Raw genomic sequence first — 26,245 nt, 5'->3', positions numbered from 1 at the left:
AAAATGTGTGAAAATATTCACAAATTGAAAAGGAATATTACCATAACTCAATGACAGAAGGAAACTAAATCATAATATAATAACATGTCTTTTTAAATCACACTATCAGTTACGGATAAAGTACGCAAGCAACAAGAGATGACACTCTGATTAAAACAGAATATATCTCCTCTATTCCCTCTAATTTACACTATCATTCCTAATCCTCACGTCACATAACGTAACACGGGATGGAGAAGATACACAATAGGTGTCTAAAATTTTAAAATACACAGGTAAATTAGTTTAAAACCGCATCTTTGACTTTTTGCCTTTTTTCCTATTAAAGGATGTTAATGTCAAAGAAAGATAAACTTATAATGTAATAATAATGCTCTCAACAACAGAAACTAATGGTTCAAAATGAATTAGCTTTAACTTCCGATAGAAAGTAATTACACTATTCAACCATGACTTGAATACAAAAAGATTATCATAAGGCATCTCTCTTCGTCGTTTTCATGCATTCCTCATATGCAGAACGATATTTTACTGGCACGAAGTCCTTGAATCTGTTTTAAAACAAGGCAAAGCTATACATATTAGAGGAAATTTCTCACACAAAAGACATTATTATTATTAATTATAGTTTAATTACCCCATGCGTAGATTATCTCTCTCTTTCCCACAGAACAGTTGCACAATGGATTCCATCACGCTTGCTAATTTTATCTCTTTCTTCTTCAATGCTTGTATGTATCCAATGAACTTGTTGTACTCTTCTGCGTTTAGCTTTTCTTTGACCTAGAGTTACAGATCACCAGTTGCAATGACAAAAATATCTTGATATATTAAAAAAAGCAAAAAACATGAGGGTGGTGGGAATCTAACTTGACTCAAAAATGCAGATGCACTTGCTTCCTTTTTATCACCACCACCACCTCCACTCCCTTTCTCTTTCAACACTGAGGACGATGCACCACTTCCCTGACCCTCTGGAATCTTTCGCTTTTTCACTAGCCCCATTGTGTTGAAACAGTTTATGCTCGATGCTGTTTCACAAGTCTGCTTGTCGCATTCTAGATCAACTACTTCACATGTTGTCCTCTCTACTGGAGTCTCCTCGTCACTTATTTCCACTAATTTAGCCTTCACTGAAGAACAAGCTTGCATACCCTCTCCCTTTACAATGCGAGGCATCTTGCTCTTGCGTTGTAGGATGGTCAAGCCTTTCCATTTAACAAACTCCGACGGTGAAGCCCTATTTGCAGCAGGAAGTGCTTCCACCCTACTCACCTCATTTCTTGCGAAGCCAGCGTTCTTCACATTACTAATACCTGTAAAATTGCAACATAAGACTGTCGAAGTTAGATCCACATTATTACCCATGTCTCGCCACGAGAATGTAAGGAGAATGAATCACTGACCAGCGGTTGGTGTAGGAGCATCCTTGGTTGACACCTTTGGTAATAAAGTTGAAACTGAAATGGAAAAGATTTGGTTTACATTGGATGTCAAACATATACTTCAAAATAGGAAACTATGTATTTATCGTTTGGCTGCAAGATGCATTTACCTATATCGTATTCTTGTTCTGTTACAAGACTTGCGGGAAAATTTGATCTCTCTATCCGGAAAAATCGAGCAAGGTCGGAAATGACCTCTCCGTATCTTGGGTAGCACTGCAAAACCGGTGTAACCAGAAACAAACTTAATCTCCATATAAAGAGGCGAGACCGAGCAGGAACATATATACCTTGACATAAGGTCGTATCCAAAGGGATATCTTGGACTGCTGGGACGGCTGTTCAAATCTGTCAACAATAGCCAATGTACAAAATGATCAAAACAAAAACGAAAATGAACATATTTTTACCCAATTTAGAAAGATAAAATCAACCAAAAGCAGGAAGCCAGAAAGAAAAAAAACCTGTCATCACAGAAAATGATAGCTCCATAATCATGGCGATGGCGGATAACACGTCCAATTGCCTGATTCACAGCCCGTGCGGCTTCTTGACTATACCACATGCTTCCAGATAGAATGGTTGATCTCTAAAAAATGTAAGCTATATCATAACCTTGACGAGTCAAAAAACTGAGTAAATATTGAACTTACCTTGACATCTGAAACTTGTGATTGTTCATCCAGAAACTCTCGCTTCAGTTTAATCTGTTTTACAAAATGGGATGTTAACGCTGGAATGTAAGTAGCAGCAGAAAGTTAAAAGCTAACATGTAGGAAAGAAAGTATCATACAAATAAAGTGATCTCTAAGTGCCAGTCTGAATAAAAACAATGCCAAAGAATCTCTCAAACAGAGCACGCCGTTCACTAGGTTTCGCTACCAGTTTAGCGTAATGAGCCAAATATTTATAGAATAAAACAGTGAAGGATAGAGTAAACAAACCTTAGGATCGGTGACCCTGGCATAAGGCAACCCAGTAATGACAACAGCTCTGCCAGCGCCATCAGCAAAATCTAGTCCTTCACTGACCTGACAACACAACAGAGACCAGCTGTACTGAAAAGACCCTACACAAAATAGCAACCTCCTATTTCTTCTAGCATCCTTATACAGAACTCAGAGTATCATTTATTACAGAGAAACACATTTCATACAGGTTGAAGAAAAATATACCTTTCCACGACAAACGGCAAAAAACACCGCACCGGAAATTGATCTGTCTTGCAATTTCTTTGAAAAATCCTACCATTAAAAAAATATTCAAGGCACGATTAAGGAATCATAATCTGTCATTTAGAAAACAAAGAACGTCCATCAGAGGCATCTGTTGCTCACCAGCATTGCGGCAGGAAAGAGGGAAGAGTCTTTAGGTTCAATGACAGGTTTCTTCAGTTTGCAGATTCTTTCCCATATTGTCATCGAGTTTCTGTGACTCTGAATGATGAAGAAACAGTCAGTAGGTTTCAAGTGAAAGAGTACTACAGTCTTCATACTAAAAGAGAAAAAATTACAACGGCCATACCCCATCTTTCCAAAATGCAATGCAACGGTCCATAAGGTAATAGGATGGGAAAAAGACCAGAAGTCCATCAGGTACCACTCGAGAAAAGTTAACTGCAGAGAAAAATTATATAATAACCGATTGATAAATAGATCTCAGCTCACACATCAGAGATTCAGAGTGATACATTCAGGCCACCTCAAATTAACTACCAAATAGCAAACCACTTACCAATAGCATTCCCAAGTTCTTGTTTGTACTCCGGTACATCACGATTTCGGTAGCTAGAATTAAGAACACACCCTGAGGGACCAGCGCTTACAACTCCAGCCCATAGCTGATTTGAGGATATAACATGGGGATTCTCCAAACGAATAGGAAAGTCTCTGCATTTTCCAGGGGAAAAAAAGTTTCTGTCAAAAAGCAAAATAGAGAAGAACAGTGAGTGAGTGAGAGAAACCATAGCAACATACTCACAATTTTAGTTCTTGAGCCAGTGAATCCATGGGAGACAAGGTTCCCGATGTTAAAATGATAGTTCCAACACCTTTTTTTGCTATGTCCTGCATGGTGATCCCAGGATTGAAACACCACCAACTTAGCGTTCTTGATACCTTGCCTACCAAAAATAAATATTTTGTCCAAAGTTGTAACTGATTTGCCAAAAAAAAAACAACGGTTCCACAGGGAAAGCAGATTATAGAATTGATTATAATATTTCAATGTAGTAAAATGATACTTCTGCTACTGCTTTGGGAATGCAGTATCATTTGAATTTCAAGGCTATAGACGAACCCACTCTTATTTACCTTTTACGATATCAGTAGGATTTTGCTCATGCTCCTGGATATGAACCTAACAAATAACCAAGCTGAAAGATAAGTATCTTTACAACTTAATTATATAATTCGAGACATAATAAAAGAAAGAGTTTGCTTTACACTTACACGATAAACATCAGCATGGCTACTTCCATTTTCTCTAAAGATCAGTTTAAGCATGTCAACAATGATTTCTAGTTTGCTTCCAGTGTTGGTCCCTGTTCGTTGTTTCTCCTCATCCAGAAGCACTGTAGCCTCCTCGACTGTAACAATGAGTTTAGGAGCAGTTTCGTGAGTGATGTTAAGGGTTTCAAGCAGTTCGTATATGTAAGGCCCAGGCTTTGTGAATCCCTCGTCCCTTTTCGGAATTGGCACTTTAGAAATCAGTTCCTGCAGCTTTAAAAGAAGTCCTGCGACAAATAGATGACGACGACAGACATGTCAAATTTTTTTGTTCCATGTATAATAACAACAACAGATCATTGTACTCACTGTCAAGGGACTCGAGTTCAACCTTTAAGTATAGCAAAATTCTCAGGGTTCGTGGACCCGTCGTTTAATGAACCCCTTCTTGCTGACGCAAGTTCTACACATTCTTGTGCCTCGGTAATGCAAGCCGATAAATGAAAAGAAGGAAGGTCAAACGAAGCTGAGTCTGCGCATATACCTTCCTGCGTATATTTTAACGATAAACTGAGTTTTCAAAATTTGTAACAAGGAAAATTATAGAAGGTAGAACAACAGTGCAGTCTTAAACTATTTCTAGGCCCTCTCAAAAAAATATCAACAGTCTATAATGAAGTAATTAAAAAAGCTATCTATATATATATATTTTTTTTTTTGGTCATGTTTAACGTTCCTTTTAAATTTAGCAGTATATCTAAAAATTTAAAGGTTTAGATCATAATTTACATATTTGTTATCAACCGCTCCATTTACACAAAGCCCCAAGTAGGGGAGAGTTGATGGTGAACACAGACGAAAATGATATGTGGAGACCTATCTACATTCGACTTACTAGATTGTGAGCTTCATCAAAAATCAAGACGCTACTATTCCAGTCGACCTTCAGATGCTTTCTATACGCATTGCTGATCAAGTAGTTGTAAGGTGTAAATAAGATGTCCACGTCTTTGTGAACCTCTCTTGTAATATAATATGGACACCTGCAAGCCATCAGCGTAAGAAAACATCTCTAATATGTTGAAGTAGCAAAAAAAAATAGAGGTACTTACGGCCCAGAACCTTTCCCAATATTGACCAAATCCTCAATGTCAACAGGTTCGTCACCAATATGAGAGTTATTCTTCAAATAATCTACAACAGAAACATGGCTTAACATAGTATAGGAATGTGGCAATGTGCAAGAGACGCAAGTGAGTGAGGAAGAGGAGTACCTGGAACGCGATTGAAATGGTTACATTGGCGTTTACCACGCTTTTTGCAAAGGTAATGACAAGCATTAGAGAGCGCCTTTCCTCGGAGTGAATTCACTTCCTCGTTAACGCATAACTGCTCACGTGATCCAAGCACCAGCATCTTAGGCCTTTTAAAAAAACAATACATGAAGATTAGAACCGATTAGTTCTAACAAACTAAATAAATGCTAACAAATGAGGACGTGGCATCACCTGTAACTGCATCTTTTAAGTTCTTTGATGACTTGGCGGAGCTGACTATGAGTCCGAGACGCATAAACTATTGTAGGATAACCTCCGGATTGGGACATTTGCGGGTCTGAATCGTTGTTACGATCCTTACGGGTAGAGAAACTGCCGAGACTCTTCCTCCAGGCTAAGGTCGCACAGAGAAGACAAAGCGTTTTCCCAGTTCCAGTAGGACTCTCCAGGAGCGCGTGACATTTCTGCAGCATCGTTTACACACTAGTCAACTAAGTGCCAATCAAAAGAGAAAAAAAAAACAAAGTGTATGGAGAGAGAGGGGAAACCGCACGTTTTGGAGGGACTCGATGACTCTGTCCATGTAAGTGATCTGAGAAGGGTAGGCCTCGAATGGGAAATCGACATTGATTCCTCTGATGCTGTAAGCGGGCATTTTTGTTTTGCTTCTTTCTCTATCTTCCCCTATGCTAAGGAGCCCTCGTCGGATTCCGGGAACCAAGCGGTAACGGAGCTTGTGATTGTGAGAGAGGAGACGAAAAGGGCTAAAATCTCCGGGGAAGGAGAAGACGCGGCTCTTGTCTGATTTTCCCGCCTTTTAGGTCATGCGGGCGTCCTTCTTCCACTGATTGGCACACCCTTTCAAATAATAATTAAAGCCCATTTAACCCTTTAACTTGTTTAAAAAGGCCCATAACCTCAAGTATGGTGTTTTCTATTTTATTGTCATTTATTATAACTGATGTAAATTAATATTTAACAATTTAATAAATATTTTTTTCTAAGTAAATTAATAAAAATTATAAAATAAGAATCTGTATTTATTTTGAGTTAGGTAAAAGTATAATTAAAAAAAGTCGATAAAACACTTCTTAAAATTATTATATAATATTTATAATTCACATATTATTATAATTGATAATTATATGTGTATACATAACTAATACTTAAAATGCTGTTAAATTGTTTCTTAATTTTTTTTAGTTATTTTATTATTTCTCTACATCAAAAATATGTTAAAAATTTCATTTCGAAAATTGAAAATTATGTTTGAAACTATTTGTTTAATCTTTTAATTTTAAGTATTTATTTATGTAATCACAATCCTAAATTTTACATTCCAAAAAATCTATCTCACCCATCAACTATAAACTGTTAAATCTAAAGATATAAATGTCTTTTATTATTCGTTAAAAAGTGAAGGTAAAAGTAGGGAATGATTGGTAAGTGCTGTAGCTTTATATTTTTTGTTGTACAATTTAATCTGTAGATTTATTTGTTGTAGCTTTCCTTGCTGTAGATTTCTAAAGCACTAATTTTTTGCTCTGGAAATAAAGTTCTCTACAGCCATATTTTGATTTTGCAGAGATTTTTTTGCTGTGAGTTTTTTAAGGAAAGCAAAACTCGATTGGTTGAGATATATAGTTGTAGACTAAATTTTGGCTGTCCAAAGTATCTACAGCCTCAACCAATCATCCCCGTAGTTAATGTAAATATGAAAAGTAATATTGTGGTTATTTTTCAAAAAAAATTAAGTCAATGGTCATTATTACTTTGGAAAATTGGTCTTAGTGACTTTGTATGTCATATAAATAATTTGATATGTTATGAACATCAATTTTATAGTGACAACCAAGATTATTATTAATCATATATATATATCAGTAAATTTGTTATTATATTATTATTTGCCAACCAGTAAAATTATTCAAATTATTTAATATAGCACTCAATTTTTTTTTGTCATATGTGGATTTCACTTAAACGAAGTAAATAATAGTTCATTACAAACACTCAATCCATCCTATACTAGAAAGGATTGGTCAACAAAAGAAAGCTAGTAGAACCCCGAAGGAAACTAAAGCCGGATAGGAACTATTATTTAATATAGCACTCAATATTCTGGAAATTTTTTTTGTCGAAAATATAGAGAAAAGAAATGATGTTTTCTATCATCAGACTTACGTGTTCATGTTGCGTTTTGTCTTATATGGGATCTAAAGATAAGTGAAACAAAAAAAATAGAAAAAGAGGCAATGAAGAGTGGTCAAAACTGTAAAAAGGACGAGCAAAATCAACATTTTGAAGTTTTAAACTATTGTATTTGTATCAAAGTTAACTGTTTCACTCTTCCTCTGATCCAGACTCTTCAGAACTCGACTCTTTCTTCTTAACTGTCCCATTGGCCTTCTTCGACCCTTTCTTCTCAACCACATCTTTCTTGTCATCCTCATCTTCGCTGTACTCACTCTCATAATCATCATCGTAATCCTCCTCTTCAATCTCATCTTCCTCCTCCATACCTTCTTCTGCAATCGCACCCTCATCTGAAACAAAACCCCTTGTCCCAGCCCTGGTTCTTTTCAGGACTTTGACCTTCAGTGATGTCTTTTTGTCACACCCGATCCATGAGTCGCACATGCAGTAGCAAGTCAAGTTGTACGTACCCTCTGAGGGTGCTTGGAGTTTACCCATTACAAGTCTTGACCCACCTTTAACCTTCTCGATCGCTTCTCTCACTGCATCGCTTGTTTCCTTCACCCCTGCTCCCGAACCTTCCATCGCGTCACTGATGGTTTTCGATGCAGCCGTTATGGCTCCACCTTCGTCCATGAAGCTAACCTTCTGAGAGAACCACACGTTGTTCGACACTGAATCCGCTAGGAGAACCCAATAGTTTTCCTCCTTGTGGAACGGGAAGTAGGGTGAGTGAGGAAGAGCGCCAATGAGCCCATTGGGTCGTTTCAGAGTGACCCAAGCTTGAAGGGTAACAATGTCTCCCTCTTGGATACCCTCTTCGCCTTCTGTCTCACATGTTATGTCTACTGTCAGCGACGGCATCATCTCTAGTACCTTCTCAATGTCGTCAACATCAGTTGCTGACAAACCCGCTACCTGGGTGAGCAGTTCAGAACGATCTTCCAAGCTCATTTCTTGAAGCTCTTGGAATGATTTAACCTTCTGAAAAATAGAAAAAGCAACGCTTAACAAGACACAAAATAAGTTGAACGATTAAACTAAAATGATCCCTGGTAAGTTTCTTTCGAATAGCCATTTAAGAAAAACACCTAAAGTGCCAACACTACTGCTTACTGGAGAGCTGAATCGGAGAAGATGGTCTCAGACAATTTGAACCAGACAAAGCACATGATATATTATCTCAAAGTAACTGCATTTGATAGTACTAATATACCTTCCGTGCTATCTTTTTAACGACAGCGTCACTGAAATGAGGGAGCTGCAAGAAAGGCGAAATTCCTTCTGACGAGACTCCAGATGACTTCCTTGCACTAAGGGGAACAGCCTGCAATTACGAAATTTCAGTTAATATTTCCTCAACAGCAACCTTAAGCCACTTCTTGATTTTCTGAAAGAAGTAAATCTCGTGGAAGAGCAATTGCATACCTGAACAATGCATTGAGATAGCTCAACTACTCCGACTGCAGGTCTCAGCCATCCATGCCCTTGGGAAGTGCGTGGTAGAACCGCCATCTGCAGGAAACTTGCAATATTATAACAGCGGTTAAGAAAATTACAATTTTAACAGTGTAACCAAAAACATATAAACATATCTACAAGAGGAAGATAATCCAATAACCGATTAGATGAGCTAGCTAATCCGAGAAGCGTATCCCTTTGGAATGTTAACCTAAAAGTTTGCTTGACTTTTACTTTTCTAGAGAAAAAAATATCTCTTCTCAAATAAGGGTAGGACTTTCAGGTCATTGACTTTTAACAGTTAGTTTATCAGACACTGTGATATTAAACTAGAGAATAGACCTTTAATAATTCCTCAAGGAGGCGAGGTGCAAGCTCTAGCACACGTCTGAAATCACCCTGCAGGGCTGGAGACAAGACTCCTGATTCACGAGTTAACTGGGCCTGTATCAACAGCTCCGTCTGTCGATAAAAATGGAAAAGTGAGTATTTCATTTAATCAATAGTTAGAGACTTAGAGTTACAGTTTCTTAGTTTATAATGTCACCTTCACTATGGCAGGATGCTGTTTCCAAAACTTAGCTTGCTCTTGCTTCATGTTCTTCGGGTCCAAATTTAGCTCGCTCCTGACGGACATAAAGAGCTTCTGCAGTGGTTCATCATCAGTTCTACGAACTGGAATCTCCATGTACTCAGCTGCCTTGGTAAAAACGTCCATAACTTTGCTGAACAATGAAATTTTCGAACATGTCATATAAAAAACACGGCCTATTTTTCATGCACCCATAGCGTCACTGGAAAGTATATGTGTATGAGTGAATATACCTTGGGGCCAACGAGGGTTTCATTAGATAATAATATGCGGAAAGGGTTTGATGCATGACATAGTTCCCGGTATACTTTGATGACCTCGAGAGATATATAACAGCAATCACAAGGGGCAAGAGAATACAAACACCCACTATCCAGAGCAACAATATGCCACCGGATGCTCCATCTATGTCTAGGAGAAATTTAGGAAGAGCAATGCCCATTTGAAAGCCCTGTATCACATCACAATATTTTAGTTTCAACAGGCTTGACAATGAGATAGGAACCCATATCGCAGGAAAAATGTGATAAATATATACCTGTCTGCCATCTGGATGACCATACTTCTCAAAGTTTTCACGGGATACTGGATCAGTCAACGCCTGGTATGCTTTAGATATGGACTCCACAAAATATTTATTGGCCTCTGCGGAGTTCAATACACAGATCAACATACGCATATAGAAGAAAATGTTTAAACAGCTGCAACCACAATTCCGTAGTGATTAAAGGGGAAGACGTAACAAATTTTGACCTGGATCTGGATTTTTATCAGGATGGTATTGTATCGACAGCCTTCTATATGCTTTCTTGATTTCTGAATCTGAAACTCCAGGTTCCAATCCAAGTATACTGAATGGGTCAAAAACTTGAGTCTGCACGACCACCAAATAAAGTAAATTGTGTTAATACAAGTGTTACATCCAAGTTACAATATTCCCAACAACATGCAATCAGATCAAGGTAACATAAATAATCTGGGTTTAGGAAAGCATCTGATGAGAAGTGAGGACATTACCTCACGGCTCATGTTCTTGGTGTAATAAATCAAGAAAATCATCACGACCCATAGTAACACAAGAGTCAAGTTGCTCCACGTAGAGAAGTTAGAGATCTGCAGAGAAAAGATCAAGAGATTTTGAACATGCAATGACGTTAATAGTATGAATATCTGACCAAATGCAGTGGAAAGATACCTTTTTAAACAAGGATCTCTTATACTTCCCAGAGCGGTCACACTCAAGACACTGACAATGAATGGTCCTTTGTTTCTTTGCGACCGCACGGCTTAGCTTCACCATGGTATAAGGCACCAACGGAATAGCCATGATCGTCAAAATGAAAATGGGAAACAACGCGCTGTTTTCTTCCGACGCCGCCATTGTTAGACCCGAGTTTCCTAATCAGATCCTGCAAGGAGAAAAGCTCTTTTATAATCTGACATCCAAAACCAAAAAAAAAAATTCATGATCTGCAGTTATATCATGGCTGGATCTGAGGGTGTGCGCTGTTAAAGGTAATTGAAATTAGGGGTTTCTATGTCACTGGCGATCAACTACAATTAGATCCAGACTAATCTAGGTAAGGTCTAAATGGGATCAAATAGGTATCTCAACTCCTGCAATTTGAGATCTACACAAAACTTGGAGAAGTGACGTTTACAAACGAAACTACGAGGAGGAAGCAAAAGCAAGTATTGGTATAAGATCAAATCGGAGAAGCTTACCTGCTAGGATCGAATCGGGAGCTGGTGATGCAGATCGGGGGAAGAGAAGCAAACGGCGTTGCGGTTTTTTTCTTCCCTTTACTGGTGTGAGCTTCTATCAGCTCTCTCGCAAATAAAAATCACTTTATGACGTTTACTTTTCTCGCAATTTTTTTCGACTATCAACTGCCCATTTGTTAATTAATGATTTTCTTAAATGTTAGGCAGGCCCATTAACACCAAAACCCAGTGAAGCCCATTTTAGGATGGGCCTGGAACTCTCGCTGGTGTCAAGTAAGATGTAACCCTCGTATGTTACGTGTCGTCGTCTTCCTTCCCCCTCCTCAGACTCGCTCTGCTCTGCAATGGCTACCTTCGACGAAGAAACCGCAAAGAAGTTGATAACACAGGTGTTAATTTCTCTTTCTCTCTGTTATTCTTCTATAGTTTAATTGCCCTTAACGACAAAATATTTGTTTTTCTATATATAATGTTAAAAGGTGGAGTTCTACTTCAGTGATAGTAATCTACCCAGAGACGGTTTCCTAAGAAAGGAAGTCTCCAAGAGCAAAGATGGTTGTATCCTATATTACACGACACTGTTTCTCTTTACGTTAAACTGACTTTTAAAAAAAGTGAAAGCAAGTTTTCTCCTTGATCGTCATCAATTCATAACCGAAACTTAGTGGTTAGTCTGCCTCTTGTTTGTTCCTTCTCTCGTATGAGGAACCTACTTGGCCTCGGTAACACCAAACGCGAAGACATCCCTGAGAGAATCGTGGAGGAAGTAGCTAATCTCTTGCGGGCTTCTGATTTTCTTAAAGTTTCCGACAATGGTACTTTTTTACCATTAGGTTTTGTCTTAAATCAATTAAAAAAATAGGTTTTGTCTTAAAATCTGCCTCTGAATTATATTTTTTTATGAAATGATTTCTAAGGGCAAAGGATCGGTAGAGGAACAAAACTCTGCAAGTTGGACAAGGTGCTTGAACAAGTACACAGAAGAACCATTGCAGCATCGCCTTTCGAGTATAGCATAAAGATGGAGGATGTCGCGTCTTACTTCTCACAGTATGCCAAGGTGCTTATTCCTCTTATGATGTCGTCCAAAAACTAGCTTCTTGATAAAATCTTGTTCATTGTTTGATTTGAGTTTATTTTTTGTCAGGTGAACAGTGTGAGGCTACCTCACCACATTGGAGATAAGCAATACTTTTGTGGCACTGCTTTGGTTGAATTATCGTCTGAGGAAGAAGCTGAAGATGTTTTGAGGCAGAGCTTGGTCTATTCCGGCGCTGAACTAGTATTAGTACCAAAGTAAGTGAAGGATAAGGAATAGGATTGGTTTTGTTCCAAACATGACTCTTTAACTGTGTCTGTTTGATATACAGGAGTGATTTTGACCGTCAAAGAGAAAATATGATCCAGAAGTCAAATCTTTCAGATTCCTCCCACAACGAGTGAGTCTGTTGTTTGTTTTTGTTTGTTCATAACCCTTCTTGATGGAGGAAAAGCAAGTTGGCTCATATGTTTCTGCTAATATATATATGATGCTACAGGTTCCACAGAGGTCAGCTTGTCAAGTTTACACTGAAAAGAATAACCAATGCAGAAAATATAATAAAGAAAGGTACTTTCTCATGTTTGAGACTTGGTCTCTAGTAAAAAATAAGAGCTACTCTAACAGAAGCTTGTCTGGCTTGCAGAAAATCCCAAGAATCTGGAAAATGAAATCACAGGGAAGGCAGTCAGTGCTGAGAAAGTGGAAAGCGGAGATTTGGTGGCAGATAAATCATGTGCCACGGAAAGTGACTGCACTGATCAACTTGTTGTTGTTCCTCCGTGGGAAAACATTGATACTGAGGTTCTCAAGGATGTTTTCCAAAGATTTGGCAGCGTTAAGGTTATATACTTGCAAACTTTTTTTCCAACCTTCTAAATAGTGAGTTATATTGCTGACCGATCATTCTTTCTTTCCAGCACATAGAGTTCTCTGGTGGTGGATCGGATTCGGGTTACGTTTGTTTTATAGATTCAGAAACAGCTATGAAAGCCCGTACTGCTGTGGAGTTTGTTGGAGGTTTAGTTGTGAAGAATAAATTCTCAGTTTCCTTAGAAGCAGTGAATGGTAAGTTGTCTCAGTTCCCTTTTTGTTAGTTATGGCTTATTGCGAGAATGACTAAGTGTTACAATCTACTAATGTCTTCAGGGGAGATAGAGGGAGAGGTTTGGAAAAGACTATCATCAGGGGGAGGGTATCACATCAAACCAAACCCTTCTGTTTTCTCACATGATGTACTGATTGGTTATTTACCAAGATTCTTTTGGCTTATGTGCATCAGGCAAGAAGATGATGACAAGATGGAGAAAAGCAAAGGCAAGTGCTCTGAAGCCACTCAACCGCACAAGAAGGCTCGAAAAGAGCACGCTAGTTAACTACACTTATGTGTTCAAAAAAAAAAAAGTTAACTACACTTATGTTTGGATGCACCAATGACAATATATTTTTCTGAAGTTTAGCTTATTCGACAAAACAGATATTTTCTCCACTTGACAACATTGACTACTTGTCTATGACAGTTTTGTTAGTTAACCTTTTTGGGACCTGATTGTTACATCTTTGTCTTAAGCGGCACAGCTGTATTCAACTTTAATTAGTGTTCTTGTAGTGGTTTTAAATCCATCCCATATACACACACATACGACAATGCAACTTTATTTGGAAGAGAAATGAACCTTTCCAGTATTAGTTTATCAACATCATAAGAAAATTAAAAAGGACAAGACATCACTCAGACCACTTGAGTCAGAAGTGGTTTCCCAGCAAAGTGCGCTTCCAAGTTACCCATTACAAGATCTGCCATTGCAGTCCGTGTCTCCACAGTGGCACTCGCAACGTGAGGAAGCAGAACCACATTTTCAAGTCCAAAGAGCTCCTCGGGCACGTGCGGCTCCTGTTCAAACACATCCAGCCCAGCCCCACCTAGGCGCCCTTCTGTTAGAGCTTTCACCATCTCTTTCTCATCAATATGTGGCCCACGCCCTATGTTAATCAGCACACCCTTTGCACCCAACGCATCCATCACCTCCCGGTTCACAATGTGTCTGGTCTCGTCAGTCAGTGCGCACGCCACCACGAGGATGTCAGAGTTTTGAGCAAGCTCAACCACGGTTGGGTAATACTTGTAGCCTACATCAGGCTTCTCTGTTCTCGAGAAGTAATTGATCGGGCAGTTGAAGCCTTGAGCCCTCTTTGCGATGGCAGCCCCAATTCTACCGAGACCGATGATGCCCACTGACTTTCCACTAAACTGAATCAATAAGAAAGAATGCCTAAATGTATATAAATCTGAACTGAAAATCTGAATAGACCTGAACCCGAACCAAACCAGCAAACAACTGAACTGAATTCAAACCTAAATGTATATAAATCTGAATGGAGCTTAAATATCTAACCTCGAAAACCCAAAATCCGAATAGACCTGAACCCGAACCAAACCAGCAAACAACTGAGCCGAATTCAATCTTAAATGTATAAATATCTAACCTCGAAAACCCAAAATCCGAATAGACCTGAACCCGAACCAAACCAGCAAACATCTGAACCGAATTCAAACCTAAATGTATAAATATCTGAACAGAACTTAAATTTCTAAACCCGAAAACCTAAAATCCGAATAGTTCCAAACCAAACCCCGAACGCCCACTCTAGGCAAAAACTGAAGAGTAGAGAGAGAGGGAGACCTTAGTAGTAAGTTGGAAATCACCGTACTTCCACTTGCCGCTCCTCACATATCGATCGCACTCACACAAGCGTCGGAGCAGAGCCAGGATAAGCCCAATCGCCAGATCCGCCACGTCTTCCGTCAGAACGTCGGGAGTGTTGGTGACTCGGATCCCTTTCTCCTTGCATTTCCCCAAATCGATCTTGTCGACGCCCACGCTGAAGCTGGAGATGATCTCAAGCTTGGGGAGATCATCGATGAGCTTAGCGTCAGCGCCTACAGAAGCGTTTCCGACGATGGCGCGGATGGAGCTCCGATGAGTTTCTAAGAAAACGGATTTCTCCGGACAAGTCCAGAAGCGGTGAAGGTTATAGCGCTTCTGAAGCTCGTTCTCCAGGTAGGAGTTCATGGGGCACATCATGAGGACTCCGATTGATTCCATCTCTCTCTGCAAAGGCTCACGAACGCAGACAAGACAAGTGAGTGGTTGCTATAAGGTTGCCGAGAGAGAGAGAGCGTTACACAGCTATAAAGATCAATATCATATGGGCCAATGTCATATGGGCTAATATAGTATGGCCCGTAATAGAAATGGCCCATTAGTTCATTTAGAGATAATGAACCTTTCTTCTCCATCATTTTGTCTCATAACGGCAATGACAATTCAAATTTATGGACAACATTGCACGTTTGAAACTCATGCAAATTTGAGTTCATGAACCCACCGTCTTGTGTATTGACATTTATTCATGTATAGGTTAATTAAGGTAATCGCACAATCCATTATTATGACTTCCAAATCATATTTATTCAAACTGCTCTCTATCTTTGATTATCAAAATCCTAATTAATCGTTTGGTTATAATTAACAGGTGTGGTGTATAACATGCTCCTCACGTTTCCCACCTTCAAATCCATTGCTTTCCCACAATTTTCTCATCCAAAACCAGTGTAACAATTAGCATTCCTTTTTATGGTTTTGTCGCTCATTTAGCTATTCCTTTTGCTTCTCTCTTTTTCCTTTTTTCTTATTTCTCTCTGACTCGTCGATCACAAGAGAGGCCTTCTCAGGCCTTGCCACATTCTCTTTTCCATTCTTATTCTTCTTCTCCCTAGTTCTTTATAATAATAAAAAGATCAGTAATGGTTCGTGCATCAGAACAAGAGCAGGAAAGCTACAGGAGCAAGCTCTTCAATTTCAAATGGAGGAACAACGACAACAACAATGCAGGGAAACAATCCAACAGCCCCATCTCTAAACCCGGTTTAGATGAGGCTGCTGCCGGATCTCAGGAGGTTGAACCGTTGACCATAATTCATCCTAACAAGAGTCCGTTAGTCTCAAGACCGTCTGCGGATGATGCAGCGCTCGCTGCAGCACAGGCTAGAGAGAAACAGCTACTCGCAGGCATGTCTATTTTCTCTTTACTATTTTTAGACAATTTGAAACTTCATATGCATATATATATCTAATGCTATTTTATCTACCTGTCTTCAGACATGGAACAGATGAAAGAGCGCTTCTCCAAGCTGCTGCTGGGAGAGGACAATTCCGGTGGAGGCAAAGGTGTTTGCTCGGCTCTCGCTCTCTCAAACGCAATCACAAACCTTGCAGGTAACATTTTATGGATTATATTATTATATATATATATTGACGGTCACACATTATCTGATAAATCATGTTGTTGGTAGCTTCCGTGTTTGGAGAGCAAAGGCGTTTGGAGCCAATGCCTGCAGATAGGAGAGCAAGATGGAGAAGAGAGATTGATTGGCTTCTCTCTGTGACCGACTACGTTGTTGAGTTTGCTCCGTCTCAGCAAAAGAACAAAGATGGGACCACTATGGAGGTTAGTTAGTACTACTCCCTTGTGCATATGAAATTTGGTAACAACAAACCATATGATTTATTGGGTCTTACTTTAACAGATAATGACCACACGCCAACGTAATGACCTCCACATGAATATCCCCGCCTTGAGGAAACTTGACGCCATGCTCATTGTAAATTTTTTTTGTCTCAGACCATATGATATGACTTCTTATAACCTGAAAAAAATTTCATTACATTTTTTAGCCTAACAATCAAGTCATCAAGTTTGTTGTTGTTTGCTCTTTTCTGCTTAGGATTGTCTGGATAATTTCAAGGACCAAAGTGAGTTCGGCTATGTCTCAAAAGACTCACCTGACTCAGACAACACTAAGGGACATGACGAAAAATGGTGGATTCCCAAAGTAAAAGTACCTCCAGATGGTTTATCAGAAGCTTCTAGAAGGTTTTTGCAGTACCAAAAAGATTGTGTAAACCAGGTACTCAAGGCAGCAATGGCCATAAACGCGCAGGTTTTGTTTGAGATGGAGATCCCAGAGAGCTACATCGACTCTCTCCCCAAGGTAAACACAATGGCTAGACGGTATTTAGGAGCATTTAGAGGGTTAGCTACTAGGCGAAATTATTCGGAAGAATAGACAGGGACTAAACGTTAACTTTTTTTTTTTTTTTTTTTTTTTTTTTTTTTTTTTTTTCCATTTATTAAACTGGGCTAAACGTTAACAAATTAGTATCTATTGTATATATATTACATTTACATAAGAAATTTTAGTTTTTAGATTTAATTATAAAATTATTTTGATAAATTATCAAAATTACATATACAAAAAAAAATTGGACAAATTTGTAGATATGTAACAACATAATTGATTAACTAAACATATTTAAACTAACTTAGATCTATTTAAACCGATTGATCTATTCTATTAAAACAGTAGTGTGACCCATTGATAAAAGTTATGTCCAACAATTATTTCAACAATACATACTTAAAAAATACTAACTGCATCAAAATATATATTATGGATGTAACCACTACTTTACTTGCATAATAATCGGGATAGCATCAAAATCAAAATCGTCACTCAATAACTGCATCTAAATATCAATTATCAACGTGTCTTTGTATAACACGAACATTTGAGGCAGTTTAATGCATCTAAAAATCAAATCAGTATTGAATGAACATTTTATGGTTTACAACCCTGATTTTCGGGTCTATTTCGATTCATTTTGTGGGTACAACTATTTTTTTTATTAAATAGGTTAATAACTCAAAATGTTATTAAATGCAAGAAATAGCTTGATTCTGTTCAAATTTGATTACACATTTTAAATTTCTATCAAATACAGTAGAACCTCTATAAATTAATACTCGATAAATTAATAATCTTTATAAATTAATAAATTTTGCCGGTCTCAACTTGGACCAGTTGAAAATTTGACATAAATCGATAAAATAATAAGATAATATTTTTTAAGAAAATTCTATGTAAATATATGGTCCCATTAAAATTATAAATTAATCATTTATATGTATACCTACTTTATATAAGTAAGAACCTATTATTATATTGTTGTTTTTATATTCACAATGAAATTATCTTTATATTTATTTAACACTTACTATATTTTTGATGATAATTAGTGATATTATATCTAAAATCACATTTAAGTTATATGCAATATATATTATATACACCAAATAATATAATAAAAGTAATATAAATATCAAATTTCAAAAAATAACAATTAATTCTATACACTAAAATCAAATATTTTATTTTCTTAGAATAAATATATCTTAAAATAAGAAATATAAATAAGAAGTTTTTTGTAAATTAATATCTCTATAAATTAATAAAATTTCAAAGTTTCAACATTATTAATTTATAGAGGTTCTATTGTATATTGCATATCATTCAAAACCCTGATTACATATTCAATAATAAAAACTATATTCATTAGAAAATTATGTTTACAATAATTTTCACAAATATAATGCGTATTTGTAACATTTAAATGTAGATACACAAGCAAACAATTAAAATTTATATCAAATAAATTTATTAATTATACACCTCTTACATTGGGTCAAAATTTACAAAACTTATTTTTAATTACATAAGAAATTAGTAATAATAAATTCATATAAACCATTATATATGAAATCAAATCATGAAAATTGAATGAGAAACATATAATTTTATCTATTTTATTACTATTTTATTAATAAAAATTATACTATAGTTTACTATTAAAAAATCACTGTTTAGGAATAAAGTACAAAATTAATGTGTGAAATTGCTACGATACAAGTGTATAGTTATGTAATATCACAAATTCAATAAAATTATCAAAACGTCTTACTAATAATTTTAAAAATATTATACACAAACATATAAATTAAAGTTCTTTAACATATTAGAAAAAAATTACAAAAAACGGGCATACGGGCATATCATTACGAGAAACGAGCATATGCCGAATCAATTTTTAAATTTTTATTATTTTATAAAATGGATTTTGATTAAGTTTTATACAAAAATATGATTACAAAAAATACACAAATATGATTATAAAGAAAAGCATAAATATAAAAATTAAATTTCTAAAAAGAAAATCAAAACAAAAAATATACCCGCCCTTTTAAGGGCGGGTCAGAATCTAGTATTAGTTTAAAGCGAACCAAATGGTTTTGACCTAGTGGTAAAAGGGTTATATCCGTCCTGGGTTCTCAAGGTTATCAAAAAAAAAAAAACTTAAAGCGGATTAAATCCATTCAAGTTGTATAAACAGTCCAAACCGATTTTTAGAACCATGCACACTACCAATAGCTTGCTGATTTGAGTGTTGATGGAATTAACACTTGTTTCTTTATGTGTAGAATGGGAGGGCGAGTCTCGGAGATCAGATGTACAAAAATATAACTGTGGAGTTTTTCGACCCGGACCAGTTCCTGAACAGCATGGACATGTCATCGGAGCACAAGATCTTAGACCTGAAAAACAAAATCGAGGCGTCAATCATCATATGGAAACGCAAAATGGTACAAAAGGATAACAAACCATCGGCCCCATGGGCCTCAGGCGTGAGTCTGGAGAAGCGAGAGGTTTTCGAAGAGCGAGCTGAGACCATTTTGCTCATCCTCAAGCATAGATACCCTGGGATTTCTCAGTCTTCCCTCGACATCAGCAAAATCCAATTCAGCAAGGTTAACTAACTCTATTTTTTGCATCAGTTTTTGCATCATGGTCCATTTGATTTCTTACGTGGTTGTTATCACCATAGGACGTGGGGCAATCGGTGCTGGAGAGCTACTCAAGAATATTGGAGAGCTTGGCGTACACGGTACTGTCGAGAATCAATGACGTTCTAGATGCAGATCGAGCGGTGAGCAAGAGGAGCACGCCGATGGAACCAGAGGAAGAGACATTGGTGGGAAGCATGACGTTATCAGATTTCATGGGTTGGGACTTCGATCAGGGGAACGAAGACTTGGATTCGAAGAAAGATACGTCGTCGGATGATAAGTTGGTGAAGGAGAAGCTAAATGTCGTCGCCACCAAGAAGACGTCATACCTCGAAACCCTAGGTGGGGTCAATAGCCCAACGGCTCGGCATTGATCTGGGATATTTTTCAAATTAGGACACAAAAAAGGAGCCAAGAGGAGAGAGATTATTACTTATTAGGATTCGAAACTAAGAAGATGAGTTTTGTAATTTGTTTCCAATTCTTTTTTATCAATAGCGCGGGCTTAATATTAGGCTCATTTTATTGTAAACCCCAATTACAAAGCTTACAACCATATCAAATATATACATATGTATATCTCCTTGTACAATCATTTGTAATGAAAAATTTAAACTGTCTTGAGAGCTGGTTGTGTTAGAGAATTTAAAATTGTTTGGGGGCAACTGCCCCTACTTACTCTTTTTATATCTGCTTCTGATTGTGCTTATGGTTTGTCTGAAGATTCATATGTTACCGAGTTCTCTCAGTTTTCTCTTTCCTGTCGAGTATGATGCTCTTAATGCTTGCAGCATAAATATTTGGATAATAGTATGGTTGCAGAAAGACAGCATGTTTTTGTACAAAAAAACTTAATGCACTGCTATACATTATCATATACTTTATATAGGTAAACAACATCTCCATAATAAACGTGACACATGATGTGAGTTATTTTATCATCAACAATCTTCGATTTGTAGGCATCTCTTAATGTTGTGCAGCGTGACAGAGACGAGGTTTGTGACTGATTCCACAGACTCCATATTCAGCTTTGCTGCCGGAGATTGGTTGACGAGCGTTTGGAGGGCCATTGTGAGCAGAGACCCTCCTTGTGTGTTTCTGTCTGCCTCTTGTGCAGACGAGATTACCAGTTGTCGTGATTCTACTCCATCAGGTATGATTGAGAATCCACAAGGGAGGATTTGGATGTTGCTTGGATCATGTCCTGCGATCACCATCTGTGTCGTGTTTATATCTACGGGAGCGTATACAACCACCGACTCATATGAGTTTGTGCAGCTGTCTTGCAGCACCCATGTGCTCTTTTCTCTCGATTTCACTGTCTGGAATTTTTGAGGATACAATTATAAAAATTTAGAATATATATATATGGAAGTCAAGCAGACAAACTGAGCTGACAAAATAAATATACCTGGATAGACACTGAGTTGCCTCTATCTTGTCCCTTGGATAAGCTTACAATTGACTGAACATGAGCCCCGTTTGACAAAGCATCCCACTGTTGATATAGATATATGAGTGGAATCAAAACGGTTGTACATTGTTGATTGTATGTAAGTGTATATGTGGATTTTAGAAGGTACCTCATGGCGACGAGTTTCATCTCTAAAGAAATCAAAGAGAAGAGTAGGAGAAACAGGTAACCAGAGGGAGGAAGAAGCGCAAACTATGACTCCGGTAGGCTCTCCAGGATCATGGAGGTTTTTTCTGGATGAAACCCTCATGTCTTGTCCAGTTTTGGTGGTGATCTTGTTCCACTGATGGTAGCTAGAAGCAGCAATGGCGCGGTAGAAACTTTGTGTCATCCTCTGCGCCATCTTGAGTACGCTCTTTCTCCCGGCCAGCGTTGTAACCCCTAAGATGATAATAATTTGGATTAATTAATCTGGGAGGAATGCAAAAAGAAAAAAAAAATAGAGAGAGTAAATGGACTGACCGAGAGAGTCCTTGGTGGGGACGTTGGTAGCCATGAAGAAGACAAGTCGTTCGCAGTGGAGCTGAAGGGTGGCGACCCAATGTTTAGCACCAAAGGCCAAACCGGTGTTGACAAAAGAGCGGAAGAGAGGCTGAACCGTGGAAGCAGACAAGTCAAGATGCTCCACCCAAGTGACCTTGGAGTGGCCGTTGGAGGTGTCCTCGATGATGCACCCTGAAGGGCGCTTCCGACATCTCAGCAGTGAACCCTCCTTCTCTGCGTTGTTGTCCTCCTCCATAGAGACCGATACATCCACGATGGCCCATTTCTCAGGGCTCAGCTGGCGGCAACTTCTCACAAAGTAGACTTCTCTTGTTGGGACAACTGGAGTGAGCAGCTGCATCTCCCCAAACATCTGCCAATATTAACAATATAAGACAGCTTAGGGCATCATGATTTTAAGCCATAATTTTAGTTGTATATAGGGCATTATAAAAAAATTTATAAATAACAAGGACATACAATTTTAAGTGAGTTTAGGGCATAAAAAAAACTTGAAGATGTTAGACCGGCACTGATAATATATTAGCTCACTTGTCTTCATTAATATGTTCTCACTAAATATATAAATTGAGATTATCAGTACTAACCAACTGAATGGCACCGTCGATCCTGGAAGGCCCTTCACCCTGTCGAATTACATCAACCGTAACCGCCTTTGAGATCAAACATGCAAACATCTCTTTCCATTGCTCCTGCACGACACACACATCAATATTTTAATTTGCGTTTCTACTTAACGATGTGTGTAAAGTATATATTCAAATGAAATAAGTAAAAAAAAAGTACCACGTCCATGAAACTTTGGGCAAGTTTATGTGCGTCCATAAACACGATACCCACATCTCGGGAGGCTTCAATGGTTTTTCTTCCATGAAATGAAGAGGTCTGATCTTGAGGAAACTCCTTGAGATACTCATCGTAGTTAAGAATCTCACGGCCAGTCTCAAGGCTGCGGAGCCACAGAGGTTCACCGGAGGTGGCCATCTTCTGAAGTTCAAGGGTGGCTCGGTTGGCAATCTCCACGATGCGGGACTTCTCGAGGGCAAAGACCCCCGTGTAGAGTTCGAGTGAGCCAACACGGCGCTGTTGATCATCGGAGCATGAGGCCTGAAGGGGATAGGGAGTCCGTCCGAGAGCCGCACGAAGCTTGTCAAGTTCGGCTTTTAGTTTGGTGTTTTCAAGGAGGAGATCATCGGGGCTTCCTCCTCCTCCTCCTCCTCCGCAGTTGAGGCACGAGGAGGAATTAGCCTTGGAAAATGACTCTCTCATCGCTTTGTTTTCCTCTCTCAGCTTCTCTAGCTCCGCTTTCAGCAATGAGTTTTCGTGTCGTTCTTGAATAGCCTGTATTTATGTTTTATTTTAGTTATAACTATATTTGTTTTCGACCTTTTAAAATACATATCATCACGAATAGTAGCTAGATGATACACATATGTACCTTGATCTGGGTGCGGCGGTTTTGGAACCAGAACTTGACTTGGCGAGGAGCTAGTCCTAATTGCTTGCTCAGCTGCTGTCTTTGCTTCTCGTCCGGATGAGGTGTTTCTTTGAACAGCCTGCATGCAACCTCATCAAATTCACATTCCGACCTTTCCAAATTTCCATCATTGTTCAGATATATATCTAACCATTACATTCTTTTTTGTATTCTAAAACATGAAACTCCTAGATATGCTTGCTAATGAAAATGAACCCTAACTACCTATACATATAGCACTCTCGATCGGCTTTAATTATGATCGAATGAAACAGTTTAACAATATATGTCCAACCAAAAACCAAATCATGTACGGAATAAGAAAGAGAGAGAGAAATAAAGTGTAAGCATGTGCAAACATTGTAACTAAACATCGGCAATATATTTGTCCATTACATGAAATATGCCCTATATACATAGGGCATGATGATCGATGACTAGTAGTACTCATTAGCGTATATGTATGTGGAGACGTGGTGATATACATTAAGTAAACATATATATTTTGGAAGAAACTTGAGATAATTTTTTTTTCATCAAGTTGAGATAATTTATAATCATCATATTCATATATGAAATGTATAATATATATACATATATATAGAGTGTGTTAACATGAACAAGTACGCACAGAGAGGCAAGACCAATGTAATGAATGTTTTTGTTATGAAACCCTAATATCAAATAATGGGAATACCTTTTTTTTTGCTAAGACAATAATGGGAATACCTGAATCGTCATATTCATGTGTGAATTAAATATATGTAGAAAAGGTTACTAGTTAAGGGAAGAAAGAACATACGCTTCCATGTGTCTAATCTGATCGGTGGTGTGGCGATGATACTTCTTCCTCTTCCTCTTGTTGCCCTTGTTTCCTGCACCATCCTCTTCCTCTTGATCCTCCTCACCCTCCAAATTGTCCTCTGATCTGGATCTCGTGGGTCCCGAGTTCTCGCTGCTCATCTCCACCGTCCGATCCTCATCGTCAGCTACTCTTCTTCCCAGAAAGTCCTCCTCAGGGTTCGTGCTGCCGGAGGATGCATTCCGAAATATCCCAGCCTTTTATACATATAAATCACCATTAAAATGTAAACTTATACAATAATGTATATGTATAATACAGTATATGAATCAATTTATATGATTTGTGGGAGTAGAAGTTAAAGAAAGTATACGTACGAGAGAGAGGGAGAGGGCTGGAGAAGAGAAGAAGTCTTTGGTGGGTTGTTTCGATGACATCTCGACGGCCATTGACATACGCTCCGAAATCTTAATTTGCTTTATCTTCCCTCTCCTCCTTCCTTCTATTTATATTAATCTCTATATTTATTGCTTTTATTTATTATTTTATACTAAAATGTACTCTTATATTACATATACAGATAAGGCTATATATATTCCAATTATGTAAACGGTCGTTTTTCAGATATTTCTCTATTGCTTGACTTTTAGGTGCTTCATTTAATTATAATTTAACCCTTTCTTCCTAGTTATATACTTATGCATATATATATACTCACCATTTAGTTTACAATTATATTCACACTTGATTACTTTAAAACATGGCCAGCTTATACATCACTGCAGCCATTGTCCATTGATGTACATTATTTTCAAAAAATAAATATTAGATATGTTCGTATGAGAAATTCGGTTGTGAATTTGGAAAATATCCGTTCCTATATATATTTAATTTTGTTAACAAAAAAACAAAAAAAATTGTTAACAAAATGTTCGAATTATTTCTGCACCGCACAAACGATTGAAAATTAGGTATTTGAACATAAGTTTGCCATCATTACTCATGAAGTTAATCGGTTTAAACTACATAATTAAGTTCATATAAATTACCGTAGACAGGGAGTAGGAATGAGAATAAGGGGTTGCATGATTTAAGGGTATACAAACAAAGACGAACTTCTCTGTCTCTTCTTTAATTGAATTGAATTACATGTGTAGAGAGTAGAGAGAGAAAAGACATATGCATATGTCAGGTCATTGTTTTAAAATAAAAATAATAATAATGGCTAGGTAAAGAGAGAGAGAGAGTTGACTGTTAGATACTGGGATAGACTCAACTAACTTTAAGCACCTAATTCTCCAACCGCATTTTCTGCTTTCTTCTTTCCTCCTTAATTACCATCATTACTCCTAATATTATGACTTCTATTTCTTTATTAGAGATATTGTAATAGTTATAGGATTTATAATATGTACTATCTTTTAATATGACATCTTCTTTCAAACAACATCCAAGTAACTTGCGTATACAGAATGCAACGTTACATCTCTATATTTTGTTCTAAAAACGTATCTATATATAAACTTGGTTGCAACTATAAAGCAAGTAATTGCGTGAGCATAGGAAAATGAAAAAAACATTGGTAGAGAGAACAGGATAATAGTATCAGAGTACTTACATGGAAACCTTAAATGCCTTGTGCTCTGTAACTTAATTATAATAATGCTAATAAATATTCCCTGAATCCCAAAATTACATGCTTGTAGAGTCAAGCAGTGTATAGTACTCCGTAATAAACAATAGTACTAGTAATTAGGAGTAGCTAATAATTAATTGTGAAGGCCGGAGAAGAGTTGTTGAAAGCTAAAAGAATAATAGATGACGTGAGCAGGGACATACAATTTGCAAGGGAAAGATAACTTGGGGTTATTTTGGGTGGTCAACGAGAGGGAGAGAGGGCATTGACGGATCGTTATTCATTAATTTCAGTGACCTTAAAAGGAAATGAATGCTCTTAATGGGTTTGCCTCCAACCCCTTTCCATTTCCTCCAGCCTCTCTTTATTACTTAATCACCATGCACCTAGACCTACATATGATACTCTACATCATCATCTC

The 26,245-nt window shown here is 37.6% G+C and overlaps 6 protein-coding genes across 6 annotated transcripts; 2 read left to right on the top strand and 4 right to left on the bottom strand.

The window, feature by feature from the left end:
• Window positions 1–332: 332 nt before the first annotated feature.
• LOC106353348 (regulator of telomere elongation helicase 1 homolog) lies at window positions 333–6,011 on the bottom strand. The gene is made up of 22 exons (XM_013793092.3): window positions 5,723–6,011; window positions 5,401–5,633; window positions 5,167–5,315; window positions 5,005–5,086; window positions 4,788–4,935; window positions 4,284–4,440; window positions 3,896–4,179; window positions 3,758–3,803; window positions 3,426–3,567; window positions 3,180–3,334; window positions 2,970–3,061; window positions 2,783–2,881; window positions 2,621–2,689; window positions 2,390–2,476; window positions 2,099–2,152; window positions 1,910–2,034; window positions 1,736–1,793; window positions 1,556–1,661; window positions 1,407–1,460; window positions 871–1,316; window positions 638–783; window positions 333–551 (listed from the first exon to the last, which is right to left on the bottom strand). The coding sequence occupies exons 1-22, from the start codon at window positions 5,822–5,824 to the stop codon at window positions 473–475; spliced, it is 2,913 nt and encodes a 970-aa protein (XP_013648546.1). The 5' UTR covers window positions 5,825–6,011; the 3' UTR covers window positions 333–472.
• Window positions 6,012–7,315: 1,304 nt separating this feature from the next.
• Window positions 7,316–11,301, bottom strand: LOC106353345 (dnaJ protein ERDJ2A). The gene is made up of 11 exons (XM_013793090.3): window positions 11,144–11,301; window positions 10,614–10,827; window positions 10,436–10,531; window positions 10,172–10,292; window positions 9,957–10,063; window positions 9,652–9,869; window positions 9,374–9,551; window positions 9,169–9,288; window positions 8,794–8,880; window positions 8,582–8,692; window positions 7,316–8,349 (listed from the first exon to the last, which is right to left on the bottom strand). The coding sequence occupies exons 2-11, from the start codon at window positions 10,797–10,799 to the stop codon at window positions 7,513–7,515; spliced, it is 2,061 nt and encodes a 686-aa protein (XP_013648544.2). The 5' UTR covers window positions 10,800–10,827; window positions 11,144–11,301; the 3' UTR covers window positions 7,316–7,512.
• Window positions 11,302–11,428: 127 nt separating this feature from the next.
• On the top strand, window positions 11,429–13,737 carry LOC106353344 (la protein 2). The gene is made up of 11 exons (XM_022688959.2): window positions 11,429–11,532; window positions 11,623–11,701; window positions 11,809–11,958; window positions 12,061–12,203; window positions 12,291–12,439; window positions 12,514–12,582; window positions 12,682–12,752; window positions 12,829–13,025; window positions 13,103–13,250; window positions 13,332–13,377; window positions 13,465–13,737. Exons 1-11 carry the CDS (start codon window positions 11,488–11,490, stop codon window positions 13,556–13,558), a joined length of 1,191 nt encoding a protein of 396 aa, XP_022544680.1. The 5' UTR covers window positions 11,429–11,487; the 3' UTR covers window positions 13,559–13,737.
• Window positions 13,738–13,822: 85 nt separating this feature from the next.
• On the bottom strand, window positions 13,823–15,359 carry LOC106353346 (glyoxylate/hydroxypyruvate reductase A HPR2). The gene is made up of 2 exons (XM_013793091.3): window positions 14,867–15,359; window positions 13,823–14,433 (listed from the first exon to the last, which is right to left on the bottom strand). The coding sequence occupies exons 1-2, from the start codon at window positions 15,287–15,289 to the stop codon at window positions 13,915–13,917; spliced, it is 942 nt and encodes a 313-aa protein (XP_013648545.1). The 5' UTR covers window positions 15,290–15,359; the 3' UTR covers window positions 13,823–13,914.
• A 438-nt stretch (window positions 15,360–15,797) lies between these two features.
• LOC111197764 (rop guanine nucleotide exchange factor 12-like) lies at window positions 15,798–20,548 on the top strand. The gene is made up of 7 exons (XM_013793089.3): window positions 15,798–16,255; window positions 16,346–16,462; window positions 16,540–16,694; window positions 16,774–16,848; window positions 16,972–17,238; window positions 19,563–19,889; window positions 19,967–20,548. Exons 1-7 carry the CDS (start codon window positions 15,991–15,993, stop codon window positions 20,300–20,302), a joined length of 1,542 nt encoding a protein of 513 aa, XP_013648543.1. The 5' UTR covers window positions 15,798–15,990; the 3' UTR covers window positions 20,303–20,548.
• Window positions 20,549–20,710: 162 nt separating this feature from the next.
• LOC106356883 (homeobox-leucine zipper protein GLABRA 2) lies at window positions 20,711–24,769 on the bottom strand. The gene is made up of 9 exons (XM_013796602.3): window positions 24,566–24,769; window positions 24,189–24,445; window positions 23,348–23,465; window positions 22,696–23,250; window positions 22,497–22,601; window positions 21,868–22,261; window positions 21,515–21,786; window positions 21,343–21,429; window positions 20,711–21,253 (listed from the first exon to the last, which is right to left on the bottom strand). The coding sequence occupies exons 1-9, from the start codon at window positions 24,641–24,643 to the stop codon at window positions 20,870–20,872; spliced, it is 2,250 nt and encodes a 749-aa protein (XP_013652056.1). The 5' UTR covers window positions 24,644–24,769; the 3' UTR covers window positions 20,711–20,869.
• Between the last annotated feature and the right edge of the window lie 1,476 nt (window positions 24,770–26,245).

The sequence above is a fragment of the Brassica napus genome, chromosome A7 (assembly GCF_020379485.1).
Source record: "Brassica napus cultivar Da-Ae chromosome A7, Da-Ae, whole genome shotgun sequence".
NCBI classification, from domain to species: Eukaryota; Viridiplantae; Streptophyta; class Magnoliopsida; order Brassicales; family Brassicaceae; genus Brassica; species Brassica napus.
This window is presented reverse-complemented; position numbering and strand designations above follow the sequence as displayed.